The 20,538-nt window shown below is 42.2% G+C and overlaps 1 protein-coding gene across 5 annotated transcripts in view; it reads right to left on the minus strand.

The window, feature by feature from the left end:
• The window catches only part of UBA6 (ubiquitin like modifier activating enzyme 6), a 54,916-nt gene that overhangs the window by 28,596 nt on the left and 5,782 nt on the right, over window positions 1–20,538 (minus strand). For 3 of the 5 annotated variants that reach the window (XM_084625905.1, XM_084625902.1, XM_084625903.1), the window contains 14 exons: window positions 20,148–20,210; window positions 17,003–17,097; window positions 15,824–15,852; window positions 14,431–14,525; window positions 13,694–13,805; window positions 12,610–12,690; window positions 11,156–11,278; window positions 9,236–9,359; window positions 7,299–7,402; window positions 5,482–5,544; window positions 4,257–4,333; window positions 2,542–2,608; window positions 1,736–1,879; window positions 1,081–1,148 (listed from right to left, as the gene is read on the minus strand). In XM_084625905.1, the coding sequence (XP_084482031.1) occupies window positions 1,081–1,148; window positions 1,736–1,879; window positions 2,542–2,608; window positions 4,257–4,333; window positions 5,482–5,544; window positions 7,299–7,402; window positions 9,236–9,359; window positions 11,156–11,278; window positions 12,610–12,690; window positions 13,694–13,805; window positions 14,431–14,525; window positions 15,824–15,852; window positions 17,003–17,097; window positions 20,148–20,188 (1,223 nt within the window). In that variant the 5' untranslated portion in view covers window positions 20,189–20,210. Of the gene's footprint in view, window positions 1–1,080; window positions 1,149–1,735; window positions 1,880–2,541; window positions 2,609–4,256; window positions 4,334–5,481; window positions 5,545–7,298; window positions 7,403–9,235; window positions 9,360–11,155; window positions 11,279–12,609; window positions 12,691–13,693; window positions 13,806–14,430; window positions 14,526–15,823; window positions 15,853–17,002; window positions 17,098–17,458; window positions 17,615–20,147; window positions 20,211–20,538 lie in introns of those variants that run through there. The other 2 variants (XM_084625904.1, XM_084625901.1) reach the window with 2 other exon arrangements.

The following is a 20,538-nucleotide window of genomic DNA, read 5'->3' on the forward strand; positions in this document are numbered from 1 at the left end:
CGAACGGTCACATCCTCACATTCCAAACTAGTCACATTGAAATAAGGTGCTATTGGGCTGTTAGGCACTATCAGGACAGGATTGTATTCCTATCACCTCCAGAGAAAGGGAAGTGCCTAGAAAATGTAAAAGGAAACTTAGTTTGATAGCATCCTGTCTGGCAAGAACTCACTTATCAATAGCTGGGATGTGAAATCCTCACTTCTGTATTGTTTTGTCATTATAGTTCCCACTTTGCTGTTGTTTGTCTGTATAATCTCTGTCTGGTTCTGTGATTGTTCCTGTCTGCTGTATAATTAATTTTGCTGGGTGTAAACTAATTGAGGTGGTGGGATATAATTGGTTACATAATCATGTTACAATATGTTAGGATTGGTTAGTTAAATTTCAGGAAAATGATTGGTTAAGGTATAGCTAAGCAGAACTCAAGTTTTACTATATAATCTGTAGTCAATGAGAAAGTGACGGGGTGTGGGTGGGGGTGGGCATGTGGGTGTGTGAGATGGGAACAGGGAATGGGGGTAAGAAAATTGGAATCATGTTTTGCTAAAGGGGGAGATGGGAACAGGGAATGGGGGTAAGAAAATTGGAATCATGTTTTGCTAAAGGGGGAGATGGGAACAGGGAATGGGGGTAAGAAAATTGGAATCATGTTTTGCTAAAGGGGGAAATGGGAACAGGGAATGGGAGTAAGGAAGTTGGAATCATGTTTGGCTAAGGGCAGGAATGGGAACAGGGACACAGGTGTAAGGCTTTGTGGTGTCAGAGCTGGGAAGGAGGATACTAAGGAAGGAAACTGGAATCATGCTTGCTGGAAGTTCACCCCAATAAACATCGAATTGTTTGCACCTTTGGACTTCGGGTATTGTTGCTCTCTGTTCATGCGAGAAGGACCAGGGAAGTAAGTGGGTGAAGGAATAAGCCCCCTAACAGGGAACATTTCCTCTAACAGATTAAAAAAAAATGCAGTCAAAGTATGTACTGAAGCATTACTAGGTTAAAATCTTAAAAATTGGATTGCATGCCCACAAGTGATTCAGTACCTAAAACATTATTACGTTTAGAAAATTTCAGCTTTACCTTGGGAGGAATTCTTCACAACTGGTCTTGTCTAGAGATATAGAGATGTCCAATGCATCAATGTACAGCTAAGGGGAAAAAAATAATTTGATCATGCGAAAATATTTCAGATTACTGTGTAAATGTATTTGATTTAGAAGGAGACAATTAGGAATGCACACTTCCTGGGTACAATATGTAGCCATGAAAATTAGGAAAATTAAATATGAAAGACGGGCTAAATCTCGACTGTCATTATATAATTAAATAGCATCATTAACTTGGGAGTTATTTTTCCTAGCTACTAAAAGTATATAATGAACTTGAAAATAAATGTTTATGCCAGAGAAAAAGCTGGTACATTCATAGCATTCAGATATCTCTTTTAATCTATGACAGTTACATCGCTTATCCAGTCCTTTTGAAAGTAGTTCCCAATGAGTCTCAGACTGTTTTTAATCTAATTGCATTCTAGAGGCCAGGCCCAGCATCCTTGGCAGCACCGTTCTTATCTATAGTAGTTCAAGTTAGCATAGATTATATTTTATACCTTCACACAGACAATGACAACAATAAGTGTCTATGCTTGCCTTCAATTTCAGCATGTGGAAACAACCTCCATACCCACTGCCATGTATTAATAAAGCTAAACATCAAAAAAGGAGAAAAAACTTACCCACTGCTGCAAAGGAGAAAATTTTCCCGTTACTGCTTTCAAGACTTCTTGGCTAGCAACACCACCTACTGCTGCAGCAAGGGGAGCTAGAAATCCCTGAGCAGACCTAGAGAGCCATTTCACTATGTCTTCATTCACCTGAGGCTGAAAGATAATCCACAATAAAAAAACAATTTTAAAAATTTCTCCCAAAAATTAAAAATATTCTGTGCTTGTGAGATAGTGCTATCCATGAGGCAAGGACATGTACTTTTTATCCACAAAACAGGAACGGCACAGTCAACCCTAACCCAAAGGTACCAGCACTTCTAGAAGTGACAGTATTTCAAGTCTCCATACCCATTCAACCTCTGGCTTTTAACATCATCCAACTCTTCTGACAATGGAGCCAACAGATGTGGTTTTCCTATGGGGAAGAGACAACACTGAAGTGGCTAAAGCCCTACAGATTAAGGAACTATGCCCTACAATCCTGGAAGAAAGCCTGCCACTCTTAATCATGACAACATCAAGAAAGGACATGACATGTTAGAAGTTTTGTTTTAGCTGATATGTTCAAAGGCTAAGGAATCTGCACTGCTTGGGGCTAAAAGTGGTTTTGAGAAGTCTTGTGTAAGTGTCTGGATAGAACAGTGAGGTAACTTTTCCGTGGGACTGAAAAGTAGAAAGTACACAGAATTTGAAAAGGGGCTTGTCTCTCTGCTCCTTTGCTTTCCTTTTATTTTCTGCTCCAAGTTGCAGCTGTAATGGATAGATGGTCTACTGGACCTTGGGCTAAGATATTAGCTTAGCTAAGAGCTACTCACTTTGCTTTCCAGTGTTTCACTTATGGATACTGCTATTTTCAACATCTCCTCAGCATCCTGAAGGCATCTAAATCCCAGGACAAAAACAGCAATGAACGCTTAATAGTAAAGGATTTTCTCCATGAATACGGACATCGAAGAACAATTCCCTACGCAAAAAGCCAAGAACCAAACTCAAGAAATGTGTCTAGCTTTTGACCGTAAAAGTGTTGAAAATACATCTTAAAATCTGCTTAAAAGTGTAATATTTAGTTCAAAAATAGGTGTCTTTACTGGATATTTCTACACAAAAGGTTTTAATGTTGGCATTTTAACTGACAACATAAGCTTAGAACAATACCTGAAGTCAAACTCCTAAAGCAGGGGTGGGCAGTTTTTGGCCTGAGAGCCACATCTGGGAATGGAAATTGTATGGGGGCCATGCATGCTCATGAAATTGGTGCTTGCGGTGTGGGAGGGGGTGAGGACAGAAATAAGGAGTTCAGGGTGTGGGAGGGGGCTCTGGGCTAGGGCAGAGGGTTGGGGTGTGGGAGGGGATACAAGCTCTGGGTGCGGGTTCCAGGGTGGGGCCAGAAATGAGGGGTTGAGAGTGTGGAAGGGGACTCTGGCTGCGGACACTGTGGAAGAGGAGTTTGGGGTACAGGAGGGTGCTCCGGTCTGGTACCGAGGGGTTCGAAGGGCGGGAGGGGGATCAGGGCTCGGGCAAGCAGTTGGAGCATGGGAGGTGGTCAGGGGTGTGGGCTACAGCGGGCACTTATCTCAAGCAGCTCCCGGAAGCAGCGGCATGTCCCCACTCCAGCTCCTATGCAGAGGCACGGCCAGGCGGCTCTGCGAGCTACCCCATCCATCCCTGCAGCTCCCGGAAGCAGCGGCATGTCCCCCCTCTGGCTCCTATGCAGAGCTGCGGCGCCGGCCAGGCAGCTCTGCATGCCGTTCTGTCTGCAAGCACCGCCCCCATGACTCCCATGGGCCACAGTTCCTGGCCAATGGGAGCAGCAGAGCCAGCGACTGGGGCAGGGGCAGCGTGTGGAGCCCCCTGGCTGCCCTTACGCATAGGAGCTGGAGGAGGGACATGCCGCTGCTTCCAAGAGCCATGTGGAGCCACAGCACTCACAGAGCGGGGCAAGCTCCTGACCCTGCTCCCCGGCGGGAGCTCGAGGGGTGGATTAAAAGGTTTGATGGGTCGTATCCAGCCCACAGTTTGCCCACCCCTATCCTAAAGGCTACTTATGTTTGTTTGTGTACAGAGACTTAATTACATGAATTTATTGGTGGTGAAAGGTGAAGACTAACATTCTCTCTTTACCCATGCAAGAGCTACAGGATCACATAGTGCAGTAGCAGTGCAAGCTTCTCCACACTGCTCCATCAATGTGAAACCACCGTGACATACAGGCATGGCCACTGAAGAAAAGGTAGTCAGATATCTGGCCTCTCCTGTTGAGACTGACAATGGGGTGCCAGATAGCAGGATGGTTTTTGAGTGTGTCATGGACTAATATCAAACTCATTAATGGCTGTTCAGTGGCATATCCATAGATTGTTACTTTCTATCATTACTAAGCTGGCCTTATTTTGAACTCATGATCTAGAGATGAAAAACTCCAGGTACCTTACCAATAACACAAGCCATCACACTCCCCTGCAATAGTGTGATATTGGAAATGAAACTAATTAAGCAACAGAAGATAAACACGGTATTAAAATGACATTACCCAACGTTCGGCATGCGACCAAAGTTTTCCTGGAACTGGTTCAATGCAAGCATGGCAGTGTGAATTTGCAAAGGTGCCTGTTAAGGAAGAGGAGATGTCTGATTTACACAGAACTAATCCATGGCTAACTCAGGGTTCATCTACACAGTGCGGCAATGCACACCAGATGGATGCAAACTGTACAATCCTCTGAAGTGTTGCACGCTAACTGCCCTGGGTAGATCCTGCTGATACACTCTAAAATGTACCTCGTGCACGATGATGTAGTCCCATTTGAAAAACTACTACGTTAACGTGCACTAGGAACCTTTCAGAGCACATCAGCAGGGTTCACCCAAAACCGTTAGAGCACGACACTTTAAAGCACTCTAGAATTTACACCTCTCTGGTGCGCACCGTGTACACAAACCCTCAGAGGACACTGCCAAATAATTTTTATAGTTAAGATTAAAAAGTCTCCTTTCCCCCCATTTTGGTCCTTTTCCAAGATGGCAAACATTTTTCCACAGTGTTCTGGAAGTGTTGTTAGTTATCTTCTTGCTGGAGCACAGGTCAAAGTTAACAATACAGCTGTAACAAGAAGAGTCGGAATGCAAGGCTCTCCAAGACCTAATAAAGCAAATGATAGTTACATTCTGCAATATAACCGCCAAACACTAGTTGTCAGGAAAGGAAAGCCCCAGAAGAAAAGAGGGAAAAAAAGAAGTGTGGGATGGAATCACCTGTGCAAACACTTTGATTCAACATTTCAATGGGATTAAAGTTATGTGAGTCTGAGGTCCATAGTAGGTTACTAAATCAGTGGTAGGAAGACAACAGCACCAGATTCAAGTACTAGTGAGGCAGTTTTTAACATTCAATATCTTGGTTAGGTAGAAATTAAAGATTTTCACCAGGGAGCTCTCAGATTTCAAGCAGCAGAAATCATTGGTTAGTAGCCCTAGCCATATATATGAAAAATGAGAATTCTTAACAGGTTACTGAATTTGGCTTACATTTTCCCACAAAGCCCCCAACACGGCTTCTGGGTCCAGAGCTTTTACAACAAAAAGACAAAACATACATTTTACATGACCATGTTCACACTGAGACCCCCTTCGTGTTCCTACTCCATACTTTCCAGTACACTCACATTCAACCAATACAAAATTAAATAGATCTGCAACTTCCTATTGCAAAATTATGGAAAATTTAGTGTTTAAAAAAAAATCCACATGCTAATTACCTCAGGTTTGCTAAAATCTGCAAGAAGGTAAGTTGGGTTTTTTAACTGTTTCTCCAGCCGTTCCTAGAAGAAAACAAGATCTCCTGAACAGAATGTATTACACCTATTTACATACATATCCTGTTCTATTGTGGGGAAATTGGACAACAAAATAGAAAGCAAACAATGGTAACTGATCTCTAACCCCACACATGAAGAACTGAAATCTGCACATACCTTCTTTTCAGTGTTCTCATCTCTATTACTCTTCATTTCACTAATGCTACAGAAGTTAATGAATGTCTACTTTTGCTCATTTCAGCCACGTTAGATATCCAATTGGCAGTACCTATTCCAGCAATACTTCTGTCTGTCAGTTACTGGTGATTCTACACCAGTGACCAGTTCTGTGGTGGTTTTGTGAGTGCACAAGGAGAGACTAGATAAATGCACTTGCATATCATTGAGTGGTGGCTTACAGGATAGACTTCCCACCACATGAAATGCTATTTCTGGTTGTCTATTAGAAGCTCTTGGAATCCTCTGGGAACAAACACTTTAAAGTAATGGAAAGTCCAAAATTTGAACTCAGGTCTCCAGAGGTGATAAGCCAGTGCACTGTTCCACTGCACCATCTAGCTACCACTTCACACTTAATGATAAGAGCAGAAACAATAAAAGCAGAGAACAGCTGAGCAGTTAAGATTATATGCAAAAAATCTGGTGTACAACCCAGACTAACCAAACAATTTAAAGGAAAAGTGTGTGTATGTCTGGGGGGCGATGAGGGGGGAGTGGCAAGGCAGTGTAGTGGGGAGAGGGCACTAGCCTTTCACCTCTAGAGACGAGGGATAGTAATTTGGGCTTGCCACAACACAAGCGACCACATGCAGAGTTAACAGTGAAAATGCTATACATATTCACATATGTGAAAAGTGATCCAATAGTCTTGTTCTCTCAGTATGCCGCTGAAAGCACTACATATTCTCCAACATCCCAGCCAAGATGTATTCTTACAGCATTCCCTTCTGCTAGCATTAGAAGGAGGATTATCGAACATTCAGATTTACTGGACTGATGAATAACAAATTTAAGTTGAAGTTTTCAGGCTTCTCTGCAGTTGGATAATGAAATTACTATTTTTCTGAGCATATGGGAGTACCACTTTAGCCAAAAAGTTACCTGTCCATTCATCCTATTTATACCTTCTACATCAGAGGTGGGCAAACTATGGCCCGCGGGACAGTCCTGCCTGGCCCCTGAGCCCCCGGCCCCTCCCCGCAGCCTCAGCACGCCACGCCACCAACGCTCTGGGCGGCGGGGCTGCGCGCTCATGCAAGGCAACGCAGCAGCGTGTCTGGCTCCAGCTGGGCGGCGCAGCTCCAGACATGCTGCTCTGAGCGGCATGGTAGGGGGTTGGGGGGTTGGATATGGGGCAGGGGGTCCTGGGGGGCAGTCAGAGGCCAGGGGGCGATTGGATAGGGCAGAGGTTCGGGGGGGGGGGCGGGGTTGGATAGGGGCAGGGATCCCAGGAGGGGGCGGTTAGGGGACAAGGAGCAGGAGGTGTTGGACGGGTGGGGAGTTCTGAGGGGGGCAGTTAGGGGGCAGGAAGTAGAAGGGGGCGGATGGGGGCAGGGGCCAGGCTGTTTGGGGAGGCACAGTCTTCCCTACCCAGCCCTCCATACAGTTTCGCACCCTGATGTGGCCCTTGGGCCAAAAAGTTTGCCCACCCCTGTTCTACATATACCTTTATGTCCAAGAACTCAATTCTCATTTCACTTTTTTAAAAACACGCTTCCATTTAGAAGAAAAACTTGCTGCACCAAGAGAACACTTACAAAGCAAAATATTTTGGGTGTCTTTACTTGGACAGCTATTCCTCCATGTAAGTAAGGCTCCATATCTGAAGTATCGCCAATGCTGAAAGAATAAGGTGACACCACTGAAAAGATAAAAAGTTAACTGTTATTTTGGTGACAATGTCACATAATAAGCAGCTTAGGTACATACCGTTATTCCATTTCTCAGGAATGTACATTATTTCTGCTAATACTTTTACTCTCTCATTGCTTCCTTTCAGGTTGCAATTGCTATAGTTCAACCTTATGAGAAAACCATGATGGTCAGTGTAGTTTACGCATTTTTCAACATTTCATGTCTTTTCCCAGGTATGGGCCTAAAGCATTAGTTTAACGTAATTTGTTATATAGACACACACACACACCCTTTTAAAGTGTAAGGAACTTTTATCATCAGTTTAGCCATAAAGGAACAGGAAATATAAAGTATTAGTTTCCCCTGGGACTGGACAATTAGAGCAACAAAATTTAGCCCAATCAATACTCACTTAATTTTGCACTATCAACAAAGCTCAGCACTGTAGCAGAACAACATGAAAATAGAGGCAGGAAATTTTGCAAAGCAGCTGGAGCACATAAGGGCAAAAACAAGGCCTTTCTCAAAAAGTAATTAGTCAAAACACCATTTAGTCATGGAAGAATATGGTTAGGGAATAAGCATCAGTAAGGCTACGATTTTGGCACAGAAATTTTTATTAAATGTCATGACGGAGGTGTGGGAGGAAACATCAGTACACCACAGAAAAGTCAGCAAATAATGTAGTTTTTGCTACATCAAACACACACAAGAGCATAGTGGGTGTGCTGAAAGGTAAAGCGGGGGTGGGGTGGGGGGGGGTGTTTGAACAGCAAACCTACCCATCCTGCATTCACTGCAGGGCTGGGCCTGGCTCGCTGCTAGGGGCCTTGAGACCAGGCACATGGGGTTACAGAGCCACTCGGGTTTGGCCTGTCCACACCTCCATCTCCATAGGGGCAGATGGGCCAAACCTGAGTGGTGCTGTGACCCCATGCATGAGGTAGCAATGCCACTCAGCTTGGGGACATAATCAAATGTAGTTTTACATTCATTTCCAAGATTTCAAGGACTTAATTCAAATGCACGATTTCCATGACCTCCATGCTAAAATTGTAGCCCTAAGCGTCAGGGTACTTTAGCGAACTGGAAAACAAAGGCAGGAAGAGGGACTTGGGGAGAACCAGGGAAGTTAGGAGGAAAGAACAGAAGTGTTCAGTTCAGAAGAGCTCAAAATAACCCAGACATTTCATCACTAGCATTATTGGACTTTGTGCTATAGCTTTACAGTTCCTACCTCCAACTCAGTTAGGATGTTACACAAGATGTTACACAAGAAATTTTGCACTACAAAACCTACATATGATATTAACGTAGCCAGATGTCACCACAAAAATTAAGTACTATCATTTGGAGGTCCATGCTAAAGAACACAGAACAGACTTGAAATAATTTGGCACAATTGTGCAGTAAATTTCCCCTTCAGAATTTAAATTTTACCTCAAAATTTACTTTAACAAGTTTACAGTGTAATTAAATTTGAGAGACTGGCTGAGATTTACATGTGATATGAGTCCATGTTTCTAGGATACTATCAATGACTGAATGCTAAAAATATCAGGTGTCCAAACACTGTAGATGGTCCCAAACCCAGTGGTTCTGACCTCTTCATACTCATTTTATAAAAAAATCCTTTCACACCATCTCAGCACGTTCTAATCTAACGGACCACCAAGCAGAACTCCACAAACAGGAGATCCTTTAATTCAGTATTGATCTACAACAGTTTATCTACGTTCTTCCTGCTGCAAGCATACTGGCATTGTAGCGAGGGAAAATGCACATATCTACCAACAAAGAGTTCCTTTTGCACAAGTAAAACAATAGATACAAGGCTTACCCGTTATTTGTTGCATGGATCCATTTAAACAAGCCATTCCATGAACTTCCCGAAAGGTTAAGCACTGTCCTGTTTCCAGCTTGTGAGGATGATTTTCAAGGCAAGTGACAATCCCAGGGTTTGACTGAAAATGGAATTGACAGCAAAGTTAGTAAGAAACGGTCCTGAAAGTGTAACCTCAGAAGCAACTAAACATGTACAAGAGGTAGGAGCAGGGCTTTACCACCTTACTGCTAATATCTTTGTTACTAAAGACAAACTGCAAAGAGGGCTGGCTACAGAGCGCGAGCCATGTCTTAAAGCAGGTCGTGAAAGACACCACTGACATATTCCTTCCTTTCCCTAAAAAAAGTCTTTACTCCAGAATTCTGTATCCAAAACTGATCTTACTACCACGTATCTGAATTCATCAAAATACTATTCCCTAACAGATGCTGGAAAAAATTCTTGAGATCCCTGGGGAGAAGTACAGTACTTCAGAAAGTTGAGTTCAATAAACCCTGGGAACCAATACACCATTTAAAAAAAATCCCTGGGCTTTGCCCCTCTCCATACTACACTCCTAATTCATTTCTTCAGTTCTGCACTCCTGAAACCAGAAAGATTCCTTGAAGAAGTTGGTTTCCTCACCCATACCATTTTTAACATTCAGATGTAAAGATAAATTACCTGTTCTACTTTGTAAGTAACAATTCCTGTCCAAGAAGGCATTAATCTGACAGACAATATAAGGAGAATTATGGATCTATTCCACCCTCACTAGATGACAGAGACCACTGGCCAGGTCAAACAGAATGTTTTTATTTAAATGTATGTAGTTTTCCCTTGGCCAAGTTCATTGTATTCCTCCTCCTGTACATATCCCCAGGAAACCTTATGTTATTTAGAGGGGTGCATCTGCAAGATAGGGACTAGTATTAACATATCTATTACACCAATATGAACCTCTGTTGCACTATATACCATCATTGTTCACTGTACTTTAAGCTTGTTGTAAAAACAAAACTTGGAAAACAGAACTCCAGCTAGATCAAGTCTGTAACTGGAGTTTGAGAAGTAACAAACAAACAAAACAAAAGGAAAACAATTGTGGCATTAACATGACACTGACAACAATCATCCTGCTTATATGTTATATTCCTTTCCCTTTGTCTGCCTGGGCAATTGAGAGCGAAAGTTTTCTTAGGCTGAGACTGTCTTCTATTGTATGTTTGTACAGCGCCTAGGAGCACAATAAGGCCCCTCTGGATTCTAGGTGATACCACAATACAGACACCTAACAAACAACCGGGGGTCATAGATTCTGTAGGCTGAGCCCTTTGCACACATCAGGCGCTCCTTACATCCCTGTACCCCCCACCCCACCCAAATAAGCTCCCTGCATGCTACCCTCCCATGTCCCTCTACTTCAGGGTTTGCCTGCAACCCCTGCCCACCCTCTTCTCTATGCCAAGGGCTCTGTGCACCCCCTTCCTCCCACCCCCATACTAGGATCCGCCATTCCCCCTCCCATTCCTTACCCCCACCCCTTTTATTTCTTTTCTTTCTGTTTGGGAGAAAAGTCATGCATTTTAAACTGTATTGGAATGATGAGCAAAGCTAAGATGGGAGATATCATTATACTGGAAGCTGTTAGCGGCCGCCATCAACCAGTTCTGTGATCTATACACAATTACAGAGATAGTTGAAACTGCTCAGTCTGCCAACCACAGCCAGGGGCTCCATGTGCCCCTTATTTCTCCCTTCCAGTTTTCACCAAATTAGGATTCGGTCTACTGATGCCTAAACCATTCCTTGAAATTCTGGAACTGATCAGATGCAGCATCCAAAAGTTACCATGTTACAGACAAACGACATCAAGTTAAGTCTAGGTCATAAAAAAAGAAGTCAAATCACGGCAGTATGATTATTAGCTCTTACTTGTGTTATGTTTGAAATGAAGATTTCCTTTGGTTCCTCTCCTGTAGTATCCAGGACTTCAAATTCATCACCAAAGTCACAAAACAAACGTGACCATATTCCATACACATCTGCACTGATAAACTATAAAAGGGAAAACTATGAACATTCTTAATTGTGCACAAAACAGAAGTGTTCTTGTCACTTAAGGATACTATCCAATGTTGTTAATTTAGGTGCAAATTCCACCCTGTGTACTATATTGAATCCAACAAACACTGTGCCAAGAGACAGAATTTGGCCCTACATCAATCTTTCAAAATGAGCACATACAACTGGAACCAGAGATGGCATCAGCACACAGCAAAACTAATGAAAAGGACGTTTTCCATAACTTGTACTTGGTCTTAGCACATTCATTCTGGATCAGATTCACCACTTCACTTTAAAGCTCTAAAACACTTGTACTCCTTTTCTAGCAACTCTCTCCACCAAGCTGTAGAGTGTACCCTGTGACGCAGCAGGGAGTGGGGCGCATTTGACCTGGGAATGTTGCAGGGGAGTTTCATTAGGGATGGGAGACTTCCCTTGAGGGAAGATACCTGTAACCTGAGCCAGGAGGGGGGTTGGGGCGAGATGATACCTTCTGCCTGGGGAAACTGAACAAAGGCTGGAGGAGGAGCTGGGGGGAGGCTGGATGAGACAGCTAGACGGGTTTCCAGTTCTGGGGAGTTGGCTGGAGAAGAGGAGGGAGCCCCAAGGCTGGGGTCTAATCTCCCTGCCCCCCAGAAAGGCCTGACTAAGGGATCTTTTTTATGCCTGCGAGCTCTGGTTTGAACTGTGTTCCTACCCTCCCTAAGTAAGGGCACGGCTACACTCATAACTTCAAAGCGCCCCCGTGGCAGCGCTGGGAGAGAGCTCTCCCAGCGCTCCTGGTACTCCACCTCCACGAGGGGAGCAGCTTAGGGTGCTCCCAGCGCTGGGGCACTCTTGACACTGGCACTTTAGGGCGCTGTAACTTGCCGCGCTCGGGGGGGGGGGGTGTTTTTTCACACCCCGAGCGAGAAAGTTGCAGCGCTGTAAAGTGCCAGGGTAGCCATAGCCAAACCTTCTATTCTACTGGCTGGCTGAAAGTCACGGTGAATCGCAGGAAGCCAGGGGGTGCAGGGCCCTGACTCCCCCTCACACCATGACATACCCAGAAAGAGATAATACAGCTACAAGTTCTTCTACCTCCCACTTGGACATCTATCCAAAAATCCAGGAGCAGGATAAGGAATGGTACCATTAAAAGTAACATCTCCGGGGCATCCATAGCATGACAGCAAAAGGGGATTGTGGAAGTCAACGTGCTGTGAAGGCAGCATTCCCCCCTTCAAACTTCTGTGTAAAGAGGAGGATGAAGGAAGAATCCTCCACACATGGATCAACACAGGATGATCTGGACCAATAAGCCCACCACTGTTTAGCATTACCTTAATAGGGGGGTGTTGAGCATGGCAAAAATCATTAATCTTCTTCTGCAGCGATAGCCTCGTTTCAGTCAATATGACGCACTGTTGACAAAAAGGTACAAGAAATAATGTCTATCATTGCTGAAAGCCAGTAAGAAAAAGAGATGCATCTTTCCTTTTAGAGTGCGGGTATAAGAAAGCCTCTATTGTGCAGATTTAACCATCACAATTTGAACAGATGTGCTTCTGTTCTATGAACACAGTCTTACAGAAGTGTCTCCAGACAAACAGTGACCACAAAGATGAGAATTCACTCCTCCTCCACAGTCAAATAACCCCTCCCGTGAGTAGTGAGGTTCAAAGCCTAACTCAGACGATTTAAATGCTTGTATTAGTCACAAGAAATATCTGTTTTAAAGGAAAAAAGACATTAAATTCACGTAAACCATGTGAATACCATATTTAAGGTCAAAGCCATAAAGTTAGGAAACAGAAACAATATTGGCTTAATAAATAAATAAAGTTAAGAAAATATGCATGGTCTCGTACGTTCTAATGCAAATGACTTGCACCAACACTTGAAGCGTGTACAGCTCCAAGCTGCAAACTCACACCAACATGCAAACATGCTTTTAAAAATTTAGGACTTTGTTGCCACTAAATAAATTAATTTGATCATATTGCATATGTGTAGCATGTTCCATTCCTGTGTTTTTCAGGTTAAACGTGAAAGCTCAACAATATCACAGCTTGTTATAAAGCGTATACAATATAATACAAGTTGTCCAATACAGCCAGGTCAGCTTTACAGTAGAGACTGTCATCTTTGCCATTCTCTGTCTTTGAATTTAAATTGTGAAACAATCTGAAAACATTTAGCTATTTACTGACAGCTTTAATTTCAATGTCAGGAACACGTTCGCTCAGTCTTGCAAAATTATTGTTAAAATTTTGACCAGCCCAGGCACACTACCTATTCATCTTCTTTAGAACATGATGAAAAAACCTAGTTTGGGGAGTTTTGTTTAACTTCAGATAAAAGGAGAAGCGACTCACTCTGGTCAGGCAGAATGTTGCACAGCTACTTTAAATAAATACTACATACCTGATACTTTTTTAGAAAGGAGATGTCTGTGGTTTCATCGAGTGGTGCAGTGGATGATAAGACATGGACGTATGGGTTGAGCTCTGCGATGTGAGGAAGTGTAGCCTCAGCTCTGAAACAATAGCCTTCTGGTTTGCATCCATTTATAAACTGTATTGTTAACATGGCTCATTCCACAAGTTCAATAGCATCCTCCAATCAATTCCCAGAACCCTTATTTCTTGAGAGTTTTCTTTTAGGATAAACACTTACTGAAACTGACTATTCATGCTTCCTCACCTTTATAATCTACCATATGTGCTCTCATATCTCTGGCTCCATCAACCAGATAACAAGATTTAGAGTCTGACCGCTAACACTTTTTAATATTTGCTTTGGAAGAGTGGAAGACTACAAATAAGGTGTTTATTGGCTTTCTTCAGCCAACATTGAAAAGATGGAAAAGAAATGCATTTCTGCTCTTTCATTATCTAGAAGGAAACAATCACTGCTTACACGCTGCTAGCTATGGGAAGTCAGATGTGCAGAGCAAACAGGACTCAATCCCACTTTAGAATGCTCTCCCTTTATACCTGGGCACTGTGCTCAAAGGCAATGACTCCAATAGAACAAGATGTAATGCACACTAAATATACTACATAAAATATACATCATAGCCAATGGAAAAACTAACATGCTTGTTACACGAAAGTGACAGACAGTAGATTGCTCAAATACATCTAAGTAACTGTACTGACCTGTTCCTTAGATTTATAACATCATCTTCACAGATGAAGAAGTTGGTTCCCAAATCCCATGTCTTGCACTGCTTGGTATCATGAACTGTAAGAGCCTTCAAAGACATTCAGGACGAGAGTGTTAAAACCAACAAATCATGGAACATGAATTGAAAGAAATTCACATAGTCACGGTACACTTCAGCCTAGGTATCATGCTCAATACTGAGATTCTGAAGAACTTATACTGCAGTTACACTAAGTGAGCTAGATAGAAGTGCTAGATGTACGGCTTTAATTAAAAACATCAGACTCCACACCTTTTCTTATTGCTATTGAATAAATAATTCAATCAGAGAATATGTCTGCATTTCAACATTTTGCTCAGTATATAACATAACAACAACAATGCTTGTTTAAGGTATGAAACTTGATTATTCATAGCCACTAACTGTAACTGGTAAAAAATACTAAAAGCTGTCACTGCAATATTTTTTCACCAAAAATGGAAGATTCCCTCTCTGACCCAGAAATGGGCTGCAGTGCTGCTAGCCACCACTAGGAGTCAATGGACTCAGCAGAACCCAGCTTGCACATAGAAGACCCTTCCGGGGGGGAGAGAAAGGGAGCTAGAGAGTTCCTGGCAGCTGCAGTCCCCAGCATGCCCTGAGAGGAGAGGGCGGAGCACAGGAAACTCTGTGCAAGCCGGGGACTGAGCATCAGACTGTTTCTCCCTCTGGATCCTTGAGCTCGCAGGGCAGGGGGGAAAGAAGAGAAGGAGACAGGTGTCTGGGAAAGCGGAGGCCCCGCACCTGGGCTTTGGCAGAGGAGGTGGTGGGGGTATCTGGGCTGGGGGGGGCCCTGCACTTGGGCTCTGGGAAGGGGGAGGGGTTGTGAGTGTCCAGCCCCTGGCTGGGATCTGGTGGGGGAAAGGGGCAGAGGAACAGGAACTGGGTTGTCAAAGAGATTCTTTAACTCTGTACTCCTGGGGGAATTTTTGTGTGTGTCTGTATTGTTACAAACACACTTACTGACAGGTATTTTGAAATAAATTACCAACATAATTGAAACTGGCGTGATTATGTAATGTTATTTTGACAAATAAAATTTGCAGAATTTTAAAATATTGTGCGCAGAATTTTTAATTTTTTGGTGCAGAATTCCCCCAGGAGTATGTATTTCAGAGTTCTTTTTCAAAAGGGTCCTTCTATGAGAAGAAGACTAACGAGAGAATCAGAATGTTCTTCTGGAACAAGTATAGCCTGTCTTATCAGCACTTTGTGATAGAACTATAGATTCCTCAATCATTTGATCCCTGAACAAGAACATTCCCAGTCACTGCAAAAATGAAAATGTTACTTAACTAAAAGGAAATTTATACCAATTCCTTTTACAACAAAAAAAATTTACATACCTTTATTCCAGCTAGAACTATATTCTTAGCTGAAAGTGAAAAAAAAAAAAAAACGAACATCATTTACAGGATTGAACGTAAAGCTCTTAGTCAGCGGTCATGACCCCATTTTAATGGGGTCGCCAGAGCCAGTATTAGACTTGCTGGGATGGAGGGCTGAAGCTGAAGCCTGAGCTCTCCCTGCACCCGGGGTGGCAGGGCTCAGGCTCTGGCCCCTTCTCCCCAACCCGGGGAAGTGGGGCTCGGGCTTGGGCCCCCTCTCTCTCCATGCCTCACCCCCAGGGTCATGTAGTAATTTTGTTATCAGAAGGGGGTAGCAGTGCACTGAAGTTTGAAAACCCTGCTCTAAGTGATTGAAAAGTTACCTGCCAGTAGTGAAATGGCTCATACCTTCTATTTACATAAAAATTTAACAGCTGGCAGCAGTCACATATCTTTCTGAATAACTTTTTTTTAAAGTCAATTCAGCTCCTTAGTGGAAATCTCAGAGAAAGCAGAAGGAGCTTTTTATCCCTCACCTGTGAACTGTATTCATTTTCTGGCAACCCTATATCCAACAAGCACCATTACAGGAACTCTAATCGAAGAAAGGGCTATCATTACCATTTAAAAAGACTATGCACACAACTCTGGTGTCAGATAAAAATCCCAATAAAGTCCGCAGAAGGGACCATATGCCGGATAAAAATTGACAGGGCACAGGAGCACTCTGCTGACATGTCCCTTCCCATCCAAAGCAGAGGTCCCAGGTCAGAGGTCCCCTATGCCAGATGACCAGCTCTGGTCATCATTCTCAGATGACCAGCTAAGGCTAAATTCTAACAACTTTCCCCCACTCATCGAGTGAAAATCCGGCCTGTAGTTTCAGATTATTTAATTGTATAAATTCACAGATTAAGGCCAGAAGGGACCATTATGATCTAGTCTGACCTTCTGCATAACACAGGCCAAAGAATTTCACCCAATAATTTCTGCATCAATTTAACAGCATAAATAGCCATACAAATGTATTTCAAAATGCTTTACAACGTCTAGCTATAAAAATATGTCTATATTACATATTGTGGTTCTGCTCTATGTACATATGTTGTACATGTATTCACTCAATGTACACTAAATTAATTTTTCTTAAATATACCTTTAATAAATTTATATATCAGTGCTACTTATTAAACTTACCAATCTCCACACCAAGTCCACCTAGACCACTCAGGAATACATTGGATTGGGCCATCTTCTGCATTGCTGTGTCTCCAAGAACATACCTCTGCCGACTACAAGCAAGAAACAAAAAAACACAGAAATAGAACTCCCTCCAAAATAAGTACACGCTATTTCAAGAATTTGCAGGTATTTTCACTTGCAAATTGCCAGCCCTGCAAATTCAGCCTGGGTTCTGATAGCCAAGCCAGCTTCTTTCCATCTCTCAGACTGTCACCAACAATAAAAGCTCTGCAGACCAAATTACGCCATTAGTAAAACATATAGAACCCCATCAGCCATTCGAAGATTTGCACAGATGTAACTAAGGACAATCTAAAAACAGTGGGATTGCAGAGCAACTTAAGGACACAGAGATTCTGCAAGTCAAAGTATTAGTTATGATGCATGAATTGAAAATGTTACGAATTATACCTGATAGGACACGCACACAACTGCTGCGAATTATACCTGATAGGACACGCACAGTTCGAATCTAAGCTGAGGCACATAAACAAAGTCGACAACTGCAGAGTTCCCAAAAAACACCAAGTTTATTACGCTCGAGCATGATGCCTCCCCCGCCCCTCCCCCAGCCAGGAGGGGACCCCGAATACAGATTATACAAAGGTTATATACTTTTTAGCAAAGCATGATGCCCTCGTGCATCGGAAACCGTAGCCAATAAACAAACCCTTTTCTTATCTACCACCTATCCCTGCTTGGTGCATTCCTCGTGCTAAACCAGTATGTTAATTACACAGCATGGTCCTAAAGCCATGCATCAGTAACTTTTATTATCAGGATGGGAGGCCTCACATCAAAGGCCAGGAGATAGGGAGTTAGAGACTGACAAAAAACAGATACTAGGAGTCAAGGCAGGCTGGAGACAAGGAGGAGGATTTTCACAGAGATGCAGTATCTAAGGAACACTCCTCCTGGTGCATGATGTATTTGCTTTTAGACAATGGTGGGCCCCAAACCAAAATGGAGTCACATGTGCTAACTTTTCCTTAACAAAAAAAAGCTCTCCTGAGATTCAGAGGCCAAGGCAAGATCAGAGGCCCCAAGGCAAGTTAGAAAACATTTTTTAGTTGCAAACTCAGCATAACTGATATGGAAATCTGTGAGATACAAAGAAAAATTAGTGCGGTTCTACCCTAAAATCTGGCATTGTGGGGCCTGTATTCATTGTAATGTAGTTCAAGACTTATCTCTTCAGGGTACGTCAGGGTATACTTGGAACTACATCTCTTGCAGGCACAAGCATGCTCAGAACTGGGAATTTTCTTCACCAAATCAGAGTTCAAAGCAGCTCATGTACATCCAACTGCTGAACTGTTAAAGATCTTCAGCTCTCTAAAGTTTCCAACCATCTGGTTTCAACTCAGTATATCAAATTATTTAAATCATTTTGAATTTCATTTACTGTATCAAGAGCAATGACTTATTTTGTAAATGATTAAGCGAGAGAGAGAGAAATTAGGTTTGTCTGATATGCTTCTAAGAATATCAGTACTATAGAAATTAGTCTACCCAAAGATTTGTCGCGTACATTTTTTTTGGCAGGGTGAAGAGGAGGAAGAAGTCCTGGGGCAGAGGGGATCAGCAGGAGATCACAAGAAAGGCAAACATGTAAGTGTATACAATGTGTGAAAATACCATGCCACTAAAATGTAAGGGAATTCAGTATGTTTAGAGTATCAAGTCTGGTGCATGGAACATTATTAACTGAGAACTCGCATCTTTCCAAAAAAGAAACTTCTCTCCCTATTTCACCATCTTCAGGGTTACTGTGTTCCAATATAGACAGGTCCTGTTATGGTCATACTGTAGGAGTCATTTAGGGGTTACAAATTGCAAATGGAAGTCTGAGGATCCAATTCTGCCATTTGAGGATAAAGTTTGACTTTTAGAACTTCCATCAAATATTGTGAAAGACAATAATAAAATGTATAACAATAAGATATTAAAATCTACCAACTGTTTAGTTAAAACACATTTGTCATGATTTACAAACATGAAGAAGAAAGATTTTAATTTCTACAGTATATGTGGAGCTGAACCCACTCTTCTAACATATCATATTCAAATATCTTGCTTTGTCTCTCTCTGTAATAGAGTTATAGAAGTCTCATTTCCAAGGAAGAAAGAAGGGGCACAGCTGAGGTTTTTGGGGACAGCAAAATTCAATGAGCCCATCAGCACACCATCCTGTTAAGATGTCTTAGGAAGCTTTTTATGAGAGGATCACAAGGATTTAGGGTGCACTGAACTCCCAGCCTGTTCCAAGGGACCACATTTTTACTGGAAGAATGATGAAAAAACTCTATGAGCTGAAGCAGCCAGCCTGGGCAGGGAGTTTCAAGTTTATCAGACCCTGAACTAGTCAGCAGTCCCCAAGCAGGGTTCAGCACAGTGACTGAGTGGGTAAGTTAGAAAAGAGAAGTGTAGTACAGACAGATTTGGAGGGGGAAGAAATAAAGAGAGAGAGAAATTATGTTTTGAAAAACACAGAATACAATGTGGAAAAGGCCAGAAGAAAGATAAGGGGTGGAGGGAGAGAGAAGGAGAAGAGGAAATAAATAGAAAACAATAGAAGAAAAGATACACTATAGTCTATTTTAGGAAAGAAAAACAGTGAATGTGGATTGACATCAGGAAGGAAGAGAAAATATACAAAACATAAGGGGTGTAATTATGTATGGCTGACCATACAGTAATTTGACAAATAGTATTAAATAATTTTCACTAGTATTGTTCAGATAATTTGGCACTTACTCTGCAGTAGCTGACCAGTTCTTTAGCTGGACAAATATTTTATATGGCAAGTACCAGTAAAATTAATTAAGTATACAAAAAATAGTCTGCCAACAGCAAGTCACACGTTTTGAAAGACTGTATTAAATAGAAAGTAGAATCACAATGTTACTTGTGTGTACTGTACTTTTAAATGTTTTATTCCTTTAAACTGCAGGGGACACAGCAGCACAGGTATTTTCACTCTGGCTAATAGGCAGCAAATACATTTCAAATCCGGTATTAATGCTGCAGCAAAGTGTATCTACTTGCAGTAATATCAAAGATACATCTTACAGCGATATATCGGGTATGGCATTCTTACCTGTATAAAGCATCATCGATCTCCATAGAGTCTGTTGCCATGATGTGATATAATTTGTTTGTGCTAGAGGGGAAAAAAAGATGACAAAATGAATAGAGCATGCTAACAAAGGAAACAACTTTATAAATACCTACTATTGTTTTCTTAGTCTCATCAGAAACAAATTAGGCATAGATGAAATACAAAAAACAACACTGATTTGAAGGTCAAACAAGATAATAATGGTTCCTTCCAGCTTTTAAAAAAAAATATATCTATGAACTGATGCAGTGTTATATACCCAAAAGTTGAAACACACAAGATTCAAGAAACCAAAAGTTAAGGATCTCAATGCCATTGTAAGTCTGTCCTGTTATAATAAAGAGACGAAATCCCTGATGTAAGTGCAAAA

This window comes from Lepidochelys olivacea (genome assembly GCF_965140295.1).
Source record: "Lepidochelys olivacea isolate rLepOli2 genome assembly, chromosome: 4".
NCBI classification, from domain to species: Eukaryota; Metazoa; Chordata; order Testudines; family Cheloniidae; genus Lepidochelys; species Lepidochelys olivacea.